This window comes from Phaethon aethereus, assembly GCF_964289735.1.
Source record: "Phaethon aethereus genome assembly, chromosome: 2".
Taxonomy (NCBI): domain Eukaryota; kingdom Metazoa; phylum Chordata; class Aves; order Phaethontiformes; family Phaethontidae; genus Phaethon; species Phaethon aethereus.
Window position 1 is genome coordinate 26,952,737 of NC_138582.1, and position 15,351 is coordinate 26,968,087.

The 15,351-nt window shown below is 42.8% G+C and overlaps 1 protein-coding gene across 1 annotated transcript in view; it reads right to left on the reverse strand.

Annotated features, from left to right (window-relative positions):
* Positions 1-3,917: 3,917 nt before the first annotated feature.
* LOC309417852 (neural-cadherin-like) overlaps positions 3,918-15,351 on the reverse strand; it is a gene marked incomplete at its 3' end in the record, with an annotated part of 61,648 nt that continues 50,214 nt past the window's right edge. Inside the window, exons 23-33 of the mRNA XM_082015424.1 lie at positions 15,024-15,238; positions 14,755-14,882; positions 13,799-13,926; positions 13,538-13,670; positions 13,275-13,455; positions 9,315-9,481; positions 8,379-8,643; positions 7,427-7,607; positions 5,809-6,062; positions 4,740-4,894; positions 3,918-4,319 (exon numbers count right to left, since the gene is read on the reverse strand). Of these exons, the coding sequence (XP_081871550.1) occupies positions 3,918-4,319; positions 4,740-4,894; positions 5,809-6,062; positions 7,427-7,607; positions 8,379-8,643; positions 9,315-9,481; positions 13,275-13,455; positions 13,538-13,670; positions 13,799-13,926; positions 14,755-14,882; positions 15,024-15,238 (2,209 nt within the window). The remainder of the gene's footprint in view (positions 4,320-4,739; positions 4,895-5,808; positions 6,063-7,426; positions 7,608-8,378; positions 8,644-9,314; positions 9,482-13,274; positions 13,456-13,537; positions 13,671-13,798; positions 13,927-14,754; positions 14,883-15,023; positions 15,239-15,351) is intronic.

Below are 15,351 nucleotides of genomic sequence, written 5' to 3' on the forward strand. Positions count from 1 at the left end.
CCCAAGAGGAGGAGGAGGAGGAGACGGCAGCATCAACAAGATGGCCGCCCGCCACCGCCCCCTCGCGCAGCCAGGAGGCGGGGCCACATGCGGGCGCGGAGCCCCAGTCGATAGGGCCGCGCGGGGGCTGTCCTGTGGCTGAGGCCCCGCCCACCGCGGCGGGGAGGGAAGATGGCTGCCGTCGTCGGCCTGCAATGGCCTCAGCCCGCAGGGTCGTAACTCCTCCCTTGCCTTACCTCTCCCTCTCTTCTGCTGCTGCTGCTTAATTAAGTAACGGTAAATATATTTTTTTAATTTGTGGTGACTAACAACTACCTAGAGAAGACGGCAAGAAGGGAGTGCTCTGAGCTGGGCCCTTCCAGCGGTCTGAGCAGGCCCCCGCAGCTCAGCCTGGGGTAAAATGGCTAATCTTCCACCTTCCTCCTGCCCATGCACACCTTAATGCCTCATGAAAATGCAAAGGAATTAAGACTTTGATCCATGAACAGGGGCAAATTCAAGTCAAGCAGGAGAAGCAGCTGCTTCTCCTCAGCAGTGGCTTCCACCGTTGCTAAGATGTCCACGTTTCCATAGTCGGTGTCGGTCTACACCAGTCTCGAAGCTGCAGCTAGCCAGGGGCCTGTTGCTAGGATGGCAATGTCTGGTGGAGAAACAGAAGTTTCAAACTATTTCACTCATTTGGCTGAATTTTTCAAATGGTTACCAAGAAAAGAGTTCACAAAGCCTGCACAGCAATTTTTCAGTGTAGATACACGTTGCAAATCTCTTTTGCCCCAGTCATTGCCTCAAATGACCGGGCTGTTTTTCCTTTCCTATAGGACTGCTACTCATCTGCTCAACAGCTGCAATACCCTCAGCAAGCGGAACAGGTGATACTGCATCAAACAAGTGCCCAGAATGGCCCTTTCTCAGCTTCAGTCCATTTATCTACCTAGAGAGTGACCTTCCAGCCATAAAGATTCTGCATTTGGCTATAAGTGATCCAAGGAGACAGAAGAACTTTCCGCTTCCCCATCTTCCATGAGGACAGAAGTCCATTGCAGGTCCTGACTACCATGCAATTTGTTATCTTCTGTCGTGCGTGCTGCTTTGTGTCTTCAGTTATTTGAGGGAAAAACATTAACTACTGCTTCAGCTTTTCTGAGTTACTGTTTAATGCATCCATATGTAAAATGTTCAGTTTCAGAATATGAATTACAAAATAATCCTCTGAGGAATGTTAGCCTGTCAGCGTTACTTGTAGCACATTGTTCAAACTTGTCTCTTTTGGAAGAGACAGTTTACCAATAATTAGGCTAAGCTTTACTTGATACCAAGTTCAGAACAGGCAACTTAATAAAGAGCAATAAAAATGTATATGCACTTCATGAAAATGTTGTAAGAGTTCAAGACTTGGAACATTTGCTGTTCTGAAGTTCTGGGGTTCAGCAGTTTTTATCTGCAGCGACAACATATGTAATATCCCTTGATGTAAGAGATTTTGTAGTTTCTTCTAAGACTATACATCTTTAGAAAGGGAGGAAAAATTTACATTAAGCAAAAGGTGTATATTAGTATAGCTACAATATTTATTTTTTATTACTTTGTAGGAATAATCAAGGCCCAGCCATATAAGACTTTGGCATGGAGTGGCTCATACTGACTCTTTGTTCCTAATCTCTCTAATAAATATTGCTATTTTAGTATCATTGATATAAATAATTTTATGGAATCAATGCAGATTGTTTTATTCAGTTCACATGGTGTTTTTGTTCAATCAATTTTCAGTGTAAAATACACTGGTTCTAAGAGTATCAAAATCTTCCTTCTAGGTACAAAAGTAATTTACATTTGCATTTTTATATGAAGTAAAACAACTAGTGATGAAAGATATAATTTTAAAACAGTATTTATAAATCAAAGGAAGTGTCAAGACTTCAGTAAAAAACAAACGTTCAGTATCATGTTGTACTGATAATTAAAAAACACTGAGTAGAAAACAATTAAAAAAACCTTAGCACTTCAGAGCTTTCAAGCACACTGTAAGCACCTATTAACATTCACAGATCGCCCCAGGCACTGGTAGCTGCCCCTATTTGAAAGAGGTAAGAAAGAGACAAAGGAAAAGAACACAGTGATTTAACCATGGTCATGGAGATTAATCTTCAAGTCAGTCCCTTTCCATGCTTAAACCACAGTCCTTTTTTGGGGGGTGGGAGTAGGAGGAAGCAAAGGGGAACAGGGCACGTTTCCCAGGCTTTCTCTTTTGAGGAACCCAATTTTTACAATGACTGTCCTGATTGAAAGAGTTTGGTTCCAGCTTTTGCCTGGATACCCTTCTAGCTTCTCTTCACACCTGCTATCAGCTCTTCTGTTTTCCAGCTGCACACTTTGAAGAAGGGTTCCATGTGGAAAGCGAAGTCAGAAATAAAAGCTTACCGAATATAAACTTTTCCCACATCTGACAACCGCTTTTAAGAGTGTAAATTGTCATGGCAGCAAAGTGCTACTCACAGCTAGGATTTTTCCACTATTTCAACCTCTTTAACAGGTAATTAGAAAAAGGGTCAGACAGAAAAGTTTCATACAGTTGGGCAGCCTGTAACAGTGAGTGAGATGACATGTGTGATGTCAGGGAGATTACAGTTTAGGAGGATAAGACAAAAGCTGACAAGAAAAACAAATTTAAAACGTTTTATATTTAACATTTCTAATAAACATTTCACAGTCTAAAATGAATGCAATTTAAAAAAAAAGTCCTACCCATTGCTACCCACCTGATAGTAATCATATTAATACTAGGGAGATAATAATAGAATCATAGAATCATTGAATCGTTTGGGTTGGAAGGGACCTTTAAAGGTCATCTAGTCCAACCCCCGTGCAATGAGCAGGGACATCTTCAACTAGATCAGGTTGCTCAGAGCCCTGTCCAACCTGACCTGGAATGTTGCCAGGGATGGGGCATCTACCACCTCTCTGGGCAACCTGTGCCAGGGTTTCACCACACTCATTGGGAAACATTTCTTCCTTTTATCTATTCGAAATCTACCCTCTTTTAGTTTAAATGGTTTAAAACCATTACCCCTTGTCCTATTGCAAGAGGCCCTGCTAAAAACTCTGTCCCCATCTTTCTTATAGGCCCCCTTTAAGTACTGAAAGGCTGCAAGAAGGTCTCCCCAGAGCCTTCTATTCTCCAGGCTCAACAACCCCAACTCTCTCAGCCTGTCTTCACAGGAGAGGTGTTCCATCCCTCCGATCATTTTGGTGTCCCTGCTCTGGACCTACTCCAACAGGTCCATGTCTTTCCTGTGCTGAGGGCTCCAGAGCTGGACGCAAGACTCCAGGTGAGGTCTCACCAGAGCGCAGTAGAAGGGCAGAATCCCCTCCCTCAACCTGCTGGCCACCCTGCTTTGGATTCAGCCGAGGATACGGTAATTCACGTTCTTGCATCCAGGACAAATTTAGTACTGGTACGGGTTGCCCAGAGAGGTGGTAGATGCCCCATCTCTGAAAACATTCAAGGTCAGGTTGGATGTGGCTTTGAGTAACCTGATCTAGTTGAAGGGGGGCTGGACTAAATGACCTTTAAAGGTCCCTTCCAACCCAAATGATTCTATGATTTTATAGTAAGTCACTGTGGTCTACACAAATAAAAAGGGATATTATAATGCTATTCTATACAAATCCTGTGTTCCACAGTTTTCAAGAAGATTCATGCTTTAAAAGTCTTTGCACTTCTACCATTAAATAACTGTACAGCGCATATAAAAAGACTGTTTGGATTATCACTTGTGGGAAAAATGAGTATATCATACTACTGTAACTAAAACCTTGCATCAGGTTAAGTTACTTGATGTACCTTATACGTAAAAAAAGTAATTTTTAAAAGTAGTGTCCATATGTCATGGCAATGTTTCAAGTTCCTTTAACTCAGGTTACAAATGTTCATTTGAGACCTTATAGAATTCTTTAAGCTTGTCAAACTTTGACCCCCACTCTTGGAGGCAATCATAATTTAGGTCTTCATCACCACTAATGGAGTCTAAGGAACTAAGGCTCCCTGCTAAAGAGCATTGCCCTTCTAAGCAGTAAAAGTGAATAGTGTCAGCTGGAAGACTCTGTAGATCATGGTCTGCATCCCAGATGATTTGAGAAACATATTCCTTGAAGTCTGGGACACTGGTAACTGCAGATGTTGATTGTTTCTGATGTGCATGTTTTGGGAATGAGTCTCTTTTGGGGCCAGTGGGTGTCCTGGAGCGTGGAGCAGCTGCCCTCAAGGAGAAGTGGGGAATGGTATGGAGAGGTTTCTTCAGTTCATGTATATCATAAGCATTCTGGAAAAAAAAAGAATGGAAATATGAGAAACAACACAAAAGGAAACAGGTTCCAAAAAATGTTTTAAAACTCAGTGCAACACAAAACTGGATTCTGTGAGTTTTTTACAAACTGAAGAGAGGGCCTACTTCAGAGGGCTAAGTTCAGATCATACCAAATTCTTTTGTGTAATGATAGTCTTCACCTCAAGCAAGAATGCTGTGTCCAGAGCAGCCCCCTCAAAGGTGGCCACAGATGACCAGCATCATGAAAGGTACTGGTTGAAGACTGGGTTGAAATAGAATACTCCCATTCAAGAGTATTTCAGGTTATAAAAAAAAAAGCCAATTGGATAAGAACAGTAAGTTAAACAAAAAGTCTGGGATGGAAAGATAAGGAGAGGTTGGATTTGCAAAGACTGGATTGAAGCTGCATCATACCTGGTCACGTTCTCCACCTCCTTCTTCATTATAATTAAAGACATTTTCTCTAACATCCTCCCAACTTTCACGCTCTTCAGGAATATGGTAAATTCCTCCTTTCCGAAACCCTGAACTTCCCCACTGACTCCACACCGTGTAGGAGACCAAGAGTGCTGGAAGGAAAAAAGACACGTATTTGTTATATGACATATGACACAGTATGATGCATGATAAACAAGTAGTTATATGACACCTGAGATATTACATTGACTCTTAATTTGACAATCAAATGCCCAGGTAAGAGATGCGTAATTGTTAATATATAAACAACTTATATTCAGGAATTTAAAGAATCAGCTATGTATATTACATCATAAACCTCATTAAAAGGGTATTTTACTTACCTAAAGGAATCCATTTAAATAGAAGGCATTTTGGCCAATCTCTGGCCTTTCACCAATCCTGAGTAAATAAGATACCCAAAGTAAGTAAAACACTGTTTTAATGAAGGTTACAAGTGTAATATAATCATGGAATCTTTACTATTCTGAGATGTGTATGCAGTTTTTCTTTATCAATATGAGAAACAGTTTTATGGTGTTAACTTTTCAGCCAAAGTGTGCCTGAAACTGGACACGCTGTGAACATTTCTTTCTGCCCTACCCTCTTAATGAGGCTTGCCTATTAAAATCATAAACTTTCTAGAGAAAGCTCTCTGCCTTCCTATTATGTGAATAGCACATACTAGGTGCAGGTCCTACCTAATACAAACGTAGGGGCTCAGTGCAGGTGGGAGTTTCAGATGGATGTGGTTGCACACATAGATGGGAAGCTCTTATTTAAGAAGGATTGAAAATAAATGATTCTTAAAGACAGAAGTCCTAAATTTGCTTGAACTGTCTTCAGAGCAAGTAAACTGTAACTATGTGCTGATGCCTGTCTCTTAGCATCCTCAAATGAACACCCAACTGCTGATCTCCAGAAAAATGTGAAACACTGATCACAACATCCAAGGCTATAGCAGATTTGATTCAATGGAGCAAGGTACAAGATTAAAAAGAAAGAAAAAAAGTACATGCTTTCCTACCTAGGAAGACAAGGAGGCACATGCTGATGGCCAGAATAGAGCCAGAGCTGAGTCCAACAGGTCTTCTAGCCTTCACCTGGCTAATTTCACACCATCTTCCCTTGTAACCTTCGGGGCACTGGCAAATAGTCTTATCTTGGGATTGAGCCACACAGGTACCCCCATTCCTACAGGTCCAGTGTCCACAAGGTGACGAGGTACAGTGTCTGAGCCCTGTAAGGTTGTCAGTCACTTCTACTTTCCCAGCTGGACACCTGAACAACAAAAGCAGAAGATACCTTTTAGGCAAGCAAAGCACCTGGAGTTGTATGTTGTTTTTGCAAAAGTTTGTTACTATTTCTTTAAAGCCAATAATTAAAGTCTTTTCAAGCAAACCACAAATCCACACTGAGAGTATGAAATAGATGTAAACTCTAACATAGTGAGCTATAGGCTTATGAAAACATGAATGTATGTTCTGCTTTCCCTATCCAGAAGATATGCAGAAGAACTTCACTCCTTCCTTAAAAAAGGGATCTGTCAGCTTCTGAACAGACTAACCCTTTTTTTACAGACTTGTTCAAAATCCCTAGAAGGAAATGGATGCCTGAGATCAACGGGATCCAGTATAAGCTTTGTAAAGTTCATCTGGGCCTTTGGGAAAGAGGGGCCATTGACCTCCTCAGAATGACGATCTTGTCTTTTAGGACTTTAGTTGGAAAAGAAAGTGATTTCTTCTGAGATACAACTGGAGAGGCTGTGCAGTAATGCTGTGAGGAGCACACACCTACTTTCGCAATCCAAAGAAGAAATACTAGTGAATAAATGGAGGAGCCTTCATATTGTTCTTTCACAAGTAGATGGAAGAAGGGAGTGTCCCAAGGCACACTTAAGACCATCTCAGCCTCTTTCAGCAATGAATCACTAGGCCTCAGAAGTGCCAAATTTTGGCTGAATTGAAGGAATGCAAGTTGCTCCTTCTCCCAGTCCTGCGTGTGTGTATGCTTGGGGTTTTTTTAACAGAAATGCCTGTATTTTGATTTGTATATTTTAATCCAAGTTTTGAAAATTTTCTATAAAGAGTGGATCTTCTCTAAGGAACTAACTGTTTAGGATACCACCTGGTAGGCTTTGGTTCTGGCCTTGGGCAGCCAATTTTAAAATCCAGTTTTGTGACAGTCTAATTCTGAAAGTCTCATTGCTTCATATAAAATATGATTGATTTCAACTTCTTTACAGAAAATATATGTAAATATATATTGTATATGCAACATGGATTTTTTATATATATACACGCTATATATATGTGCTATATCACAATATAGATATATATTCACACAGAGGAGAGACCAAAGCTTTTGCAGTACACCTTTTATCAAAGGGTATTTCACTTCCTCACTGGCCTGTGATCTTCTCACCATGGAAAAAAGGCCAGAGTAAATAGGTTCCATAACAGACTTGCAGGAAAAGGGAAGTTTGGCCCATGGTGGGAGACAGGATGGAGAGCAGGATGTGTCCTTGGGATGCCCCTCTCTGGCCAACAGCAGCAGGGAGTTTCACTGTTAGCAAGTTACCTGAACTAAGATAGTAAGAAAGAGCTTCCCAACCATCCCTGGATGAAAACAAAAGCTTAATGTACCGGCATTCATATTTTCTCCACAGGTCTACACAAAGGAAAGGGCTGTAACAGGGCTGGCTGCTGCAGGCACTGGAATGGCATCCCATTGTGACACCTTGCCGCCTCAGAATTAAGCCAAACTCCGTGCTTTTGCCCTCCACGAGAAGCGGCTGACCATTCAGCTGGACATCACGCATACAACCTGCATCAAAGCAGGGGAGTACACAGAGAAATACATTGAGTTAGCAACTTCCCCACCTCAAGCCTTGCACCCAACACATATGCAGGGGATCTTAGAGCATTGTAAAAAACTTAAAATATTATTTTAAAAGATCCGTACACTGCTTATCAGTTTTATTTTAGAAGAAGAGCTACAGGACACGTGCCTATGTGCCCTGGCCGATCTGCAATTGGCAATACTTCTCCAGGACAGCTTGGTTGTACCAATGCAATGATTTAACATTACAGTGCTATGAACAAGAAAAGCTCCACTAAATTAACTTAGATTTAAAATATAGTCTTAAAAGTGTGGCTGAATGAGAAGCAACAGAATGGAAAAAGCTGTCTTCTGTTGAGCCATGACCTCTAAGTCCCAGCACCCCATCCCAGGAAATGGACAGTGCCTTCCAAATCCATCTCCTACCAGGAGGTGTTGTGTTGTGTTCCTTAAACCCTTACAAAGCAAAAATGGAGTGAAGATCACAGCATGATGAGGCTTCTGGAATGGGAAATAAAGATCTATAGTGCTATCTTTCAATATCTACAGGAAATCTTACATCTTCACTAAGACCGGATACAATGGCAAACAGAGAGTTGAACATTAGTTCTGAATTCCCTAGCAGAGGCAACAGGATTTCATGGGCATAGTTGTTGCCGTGGGAATTCTTACCTGGGTTTTAGACTCTCCAATACACTCATAGATTCCCCTTTTAGCTTCAATTCCCTCATTTTGGGAACTCATCATATCATGTACCTTGGAAATCACTCTCTGAATGATTGGGAAGGCGGTTTCCTAGCACAATGGTTGTCCAATCCATTTCAAACCATATATTTGTACCCAAGACAGAGGTCACTTCTTGATCACCTCCACCGCTGTTAACACGCAGGGTAAATTCATTGTTGTAGCGCTCCATGGTCAGAAGAACCCACTGGCCATTGTTTATACGTAACGTCCTCATTCTCAGAGAGTGATTTTTGTCCCCCAAGCTGAAGTTAACACTAAAGAAACCCTCAACCACCTAGAAGACAACAATAAAGATATTTAATAGCAGAAGTGCACTTCTAAATGTTATTACACTGTCCTGACTTAAGAAATGGACCTGAGTTTTGAAACAACAAGAGTACCACTTCCATTTAAGTGCTTTATTCACAGATAAAAATTACCACAAGAAAATGAAAAGTCCAGGGATTATCAGCTTTTTTCTTTACAGGCCACCCTCTCTTCTAACCCACATGAACCTTTTTATCAATCTTCTCCCTATTGATGTCTATGTCCAAGTCTTCCCAGCTGACCCTCCTGTTACACCTGGAATAATTAGCCTCTCTCTGGCTAATATAATCCAGACACCTTTTTAAAAAAAAAAACGTAGAGACAAGTTTTATAGCCAGAAACAGATAGAAGCAATGGGAAAAGGCAAACAGGACAAAACAATCTTCCCCATTCAGGTGTATCACATGCACTCATTCACCTGTACTTTTTGCAGTGAAACAGGTAGCATCTATGCTATGAAAGGGTAATACTGAGAAGTACAACACAAATGAGAGTAGTTACCCTCATGTGGAAAATTCTTGCTTTATATTACATTAAAAAAATAGGTGTCCTTAATCAGAAACTGCATCTTTTTCTCTTATTGGGGTACTCCATGACAAGTTAAGAGCACTGGAACAGAATGGCTTTTGGACTGCTCACCTCCAGTCGGATGTATCCAGTCCAATCTGCAGAGGCCAAGCTGAGAAGGGTGCTGTGGGATATACGGGTGCGCACCATCAGCTGGATCTGAGTGCTGTGAGTGCTGGGGATGCTTCTCAGCTCATAATGGATCCAACTGTCCCTTCCAAAAGCCCATTCTGGAAGAACTAAGTACAACACACACAAAACCAAAGCAAAAATCTCAGAAATTACTGCTCCATCATACATACCATCTTACTGCTTGAGAATTAACCGATTCTGAATGTCAGAATTTTCGTTCTTAAGAAGCTTTGACAATGTAATGAAGCATCATGGAAAGCACACCCCTCTCCCCAAGGGAATTAAGAGAGAAAGAAACAAAGGATACAGAATTTAGGTGGGAAAGGGGCAATTAGAGAATGTCTCTAACATTCTGCCTGTTACAAGCTACATGTTCTACCCAATCACTCCTACACTGAGTCAAATAAGTCTTTTTTTCTGAGATCTGAAACATCTCTTCCAGTAAAGTAGTTGGTATTGATCTGAAGACAAAAAAATAAGAAGCTAATGTTTCTTTCAGTAGTTTAGTCCTGTGGTTAATAACCCTCACTGTTAGAAAATATGCATTTTACTTCCCATTTCAGTTGGCACAAGAGAAAGCCTGGGGTCTGGCACAGAGTCAAAAGTTATAATATGTAATTTTTTTAATTACAAAGAGAGATTAAGTCAGTGTTCATTATCTTAACTAGGGAAAAAAGTAATTCTTTCCCCATCATCCTGGGGAATCCATCTGAGAGGCATCCAGCAGAGAGTGTGATGAAGTTGCACTGCACACTTTTGTGGAAATCAAAAAGCACTAAACCACGCAGACCCTGGTGCTCTTATGGAGCAGGCACCCATTTCAGTCTCTCTCCCTGACAGCAATCCTAGATCTGCTTTTTCTGGGCACAGCTTAGTTGAAAAAAGAAATTTCTTCTTAGCAAATAAAGATATAGTCCAAGTTAGTGACTAGACAGGAAGAACGCTGGGTCACCAACAGCTAATCTAAAGTCAATGTCACGCCAGTAGAAATCTAAGAACTGCCCAGCTGATGCTGGGGCACTTAGACTGGTTCCCAAGGACATGAAATATCAAATAATCAAGAAACTTCATTTCTGCACTCTTTCTTCCCTTCACTGTTTCTCTTCTCTCTTTTCTTTCTTAAAGCATATTTTCTTTTCTCCTCTAGCTTATTCCTTTCCTATTATTGTTCTTAGCCCACTGTTCTCTAATGTCCACCATCTCTGCAGCTACAGGCAGATGAGCAGGGGTAGATTTTCTTGGGACACTACAGTGATTCTTATCCCCAGCTGCCTGCTCCTTCCTGCTCAGCCATTCAGAAAGCGTCAGCTGAACATACTCACCTGTACCTCACTCAAACTACAGGACTGAGAGGTCTAATTCTCTTCCAACACTACACAAGGTCCTCAAAGTTATGGGGCACTGGTGCTCATTACAGACCATTCTGATCAACCCCATCACTAGTATTTTGTAGACAGAGGGAGAAGGCAGATATAGGGAAAGTAAAGTCCCAATAAACATCTGTAAGTCACTACTGATTTCTGCTTGAGAGCAATGGCTGCTGAAGGTATTAAGATAGGGAGGACAGAGCCAACGTCAGGTGTGTGTCCCCTGTACCCTGAACTAGGCTGTGGGATACTAAGAGTTAAATAATTTATTTCCTAAATTTTTGAATTGTGCTAAAATTTTGCACTTTATTACAACATCTCTGAGGTTTTCATTATCCACCCTTGCATGCTTTTGTTCTCTGATACATATATCATTCTGATTTTGTACAGGATAACATGTTTGCTGGAGCCAGCCTGATATTATGTCCTCACATGCACCCACTGCTGTGGTCTAAGGGTGTTGCACAAGCTTCAATTCATTCCAGTAACAGAGACAAATGCAATTATCCCCACTTTAAAGATGGAAAATTGGGCCTGAGGACTTGAGGGTTGGGCAGCCAGGTTTCGGAGACAGAACACAGAATCATAGAATCAGAGAATAGTTTGGGTTGGAAGGGACTGTTAAAGTCATCTAGTCCAAGCCCCCATGCAATGAGCAGGGACATCTTCAATTAGATCAGGTTGCTCAGAGCCCCGTCCAACCTGACCTGGAATGTTTCCAGGGATGAGGCATCTACCACCTCTCTGGGCAACCTGTGCCAGGGTTTCACCACACTTATAGGTAAAAATTTCTTCCTTATGTGTAGTCTAAATCTGCCCTCTTTTAGTTTAAAACCATTACCCCTTGTCCTATTGCAAGAGGCCCTGCTAAAAAGTCTGGCCCTATCTTTCTTGTAAGCCCTCTTTAAGTACTGGAAAGCTGCAAGAAGGTCTCCCCAGAGCCTTCTCTTCTTCAGGCTCAACAACCTCAACTTGCTCACCCTGTGCTCACAGGAGAGGTGTTCCATCCCTCTGATCATTTTTGTGGCCTCCTCTGGACCTGTTCCTGTTCCTTCCTGTGCTGAAGGCTACAGGGCTGGACGCAGGAGTCCAGGTGGGGTCTCACCAGAGCGCAGTAGAGGTGCAGAATCACCTCCCTCGACCTGCTGGCCACGCTGCTTTGAATGCAGCCCAGGATACACTTGGCCATCTGGGCTGCGAGCGCACATTCCCGGCTCATGTCCAGCTTTTCATCCCCCAGTACCCCCAGTCCTTCTCAGCAGGGCTGCTCTCGATACCTTCATCCCCCAGCCTGTACTAATACCAGGGGTTGCCCCGACCCAGGTGCAGGACCCTGCACTTGACCTTGTGGAACCTCATGAGGTTCACGTGGTCCCATTCCTTGAGCTTGTCCAGGTCCCTCTGGATGGCATCTCATCCCTCAGGCTTATCAACTGCACCACTCAGCTTGGTGTCATCTGCAAACTTGCTGAGGGTGCACTCAATCCCACTGTCTATGTCATTGCTGAAGATATCGAACAGTCTTGGTCCCAATATGGACCCCTGAGGGACACCACTCGTCACCCATGTCCATCTGGACATTGAGCCATTGACCACTGCCCTCTGGATGTGACCACCCAACCAATTCCTCATCCACCCAACAGTCCACCCATCAAATCCATCTCTCTCCAATTTAGAGACAAGGATGTTGTGGGGGACCGTATCAAAAGCCTTAGAAAAGTCCAGATAGATGACATCAGTAGCTCTTCCCTTGTCCACTGATGGGGTCACTCCATCATAGAAGGCCACTAGGCTGGTCAGGCAGCACTTGCCCTTGGGGAAGCCATGCTGGCTGTCTCAAATCACCTCCCTGTCCTCCATGTGCCTTAGCAGAGCTTCTAGGAGGATCTGTTCCGTGATCTTCCCAGGCACAGAGGTGAGGCTGACAGGTTGGTAGTTCCCTTTTAAGCCTTTTTAAATATGGGTGCAATGTTTCCCTTTTTCCAGTCTCTGGGGACTTCGCCTGACTGCCAGGTCATTTCAAATACAATGGAGTGGCTTGGCAACTACATCAGCCAGTTCCCTCAGAACTCTGGGATGCATCTTGTCAGGTCCCATAGACTGGTGCATATATCAAGCTGGCAACATATCAAGGTGGCAACCTCATCACTCCTATAACCACTGCAAGGTGACAAATAGTACCATGTTCATTAAACTACATTTTGTAGCATGATCAGAGGAAGAAAGGCACAATGCAGAATGTTTCATTTTTCACCACTGAGAAATAAGATGCTGTGATGAAAAAGTGATCTGACCACTTGCCTCCTCCACAATGTAAAGCAGGTCTCAACAAGACCCTCACCTGTGACATTATCTTTATTCAACAAGAGTTAGAAGGATCTTTACATTGCTGCAGATCTAAATCACTCCCAGAGTATGGTCAGCACGGTCGCCTTAGGCTACCCAATTCTAAGTCGTGGCAAATTTAAAGCAGTATGTTTGATGCTGTTCCCACAGATCCTCACCATTAATTTCTCCCTAGAACTCACAGTACCTTTTTCACACACCGGTCCAGCATATCCTGGGGAACAGTCGCAGTGAAAGAAATCCCAACCACCAGCACATTTGCCATGGATGCCACAGGAGGCCATCCCACCGCTCTGACACATATCATCAGTAAAGACACAGCCAGGAGCACTGTTCAAGGACTCTGCAGGGTGCTCTAGATCATAGACCTGTAAAAGGACAAAGAGAAGCATGACATCAGGTGTCTACAGTTAACAGCAGTAAACCCAAGACTGGTCTTAGTAGCCCTACCTTACTATCAACAATGACATTGCGTATGCAGCCAACAAATCCTCTGAAGCGCCTTTGTGAATCGTGGTAAGGCAAAGTCTTCTTAACTCCACCCAGCTGCAGGGGCTGATGGCCACTGAAGAGCCTAACTATGCTGAAGAGAGGGAAAGAAAGAATTAGTGGCATGCAAAATACAGCATCTTGGCTTAATTTCCGCCCCCCTTTTTCCTTAGGTCTTTTGAGTAATTGTTTCCCATTCTTGTTGGGTTTTGGTTTTTTTACCTTTGAGATCCCACAGTCTCTTCAGAGGCTTCACAGGTAGACAGATCTATTTTGGAGATCTTCTTAATGACACTGTCATTGTCTCTAACTGAGACATTTACACAGTGGTCAAGAATCAGCTTCACTTTCTAGAGAAAGGCATTATTTTAAAAAATTGCACCCAGGGACATGCACACATTTTAAGTACATATTTTCTTTCACTTAGCAGAAGGAAGAATAGTAACTAGCAATTACAGTGCAAGGAACTTTATTAGAATAATAAAGCACATCCACATACTAATCTGGAAGGTTATTGCACATGGCATATAACTAAGGAGCCACACAGAAGAAAGATCCGACTCTACCATGACCATGTCAAGTCACTGACACGGTAGACAGAAGGTGGGATTTTCTTGGAGTTTTCTGCCAAATCAGAACCCAGAGAGATAATCTAGCAGAGCAGACGGTCTGCCAGGCTCCCCATCCCAGATCCTGACATGCTCTGCAGCTTGTCTTATCGGTGAGAGGAAGGGAAGCCTAGCGGATGCCTTCACCAGTGTTATATCAGCAAGATGTTCCCCTTACACAAAAGGATATCTATCTCCTTTGTGCTGTATGTCTAAAGTCACTTGCTGGGGAAGGGTTTCCTGCTCAGAGAAATTAAGGATATTTCAATCCATGAGTCCAGGAAGCATTTAGCCACTGGATCATCACAGCTCTGTAGTCTAAGTGATAGATAGGATCATTAAACAAAGAAAATAGCAGGGCCAGTTTCACAATTGGATCGGACTTCTCCAGGCCTTGTTCTGCTTCACTGCTTCAAGACTAAGGAAACGTCTGAGCTGGCAAACTTCAATCCCTGCTGTTGCAGAGATGATGAGAGACATTGATAAAAGAGCTCTACAGAAGGGAGGAAGGGTTTGGAAGGAGTAACTAGGTACATGAATTAGTGCCATATTGTCCATATTTACACTTGCCTTTCCATCATTTATAATTTTAATATTGTGCCAGCGGCGATCTGCAACATTAACTTTTCGTGACAGCTGCAGGAGAAGCTCACCAGAGCTGTGGCTCACAGTCAGCGATGGGACACCACTGGAGAGCTCTGCAAAGACAAGACTCTTATCGGATACTCACTAACCACGTTCCCACTGAAACTCAGTTGAAACAACTGTTTGCAGTTAGATTTAAGTAGAATCTCCCCTTCACACAAACACAAAGAACAAATACTCTTTAAGATGCAAACCTAAAGCAAGGAAATCTTCCCGTTCTCCAGGCTGCCCTCGCGCCACTGGTCCCTGGTACAACAGAAGGCCATCGGCGACTTCAGTGATAAACTCTAAGGAGATGCGGCTCTCAAAGCAAGGCTTAAGAGGAGGGAACCAGGCATATCCGTGGCCTCTGAAGCTGTGTTTTGTCTGCTGGCAGTCTGGTCCATGGAAATTTGCAGAACATTTGCATCTATTAAATAAATAAATAAAAGCAAAAATCCACCGTCCAGGCAGAAGTCACAAAGGGTTCTTCCCACAGCAGGACTTTCCACTTGAAACACAGGAGCCCATGTTGCCTAGGCC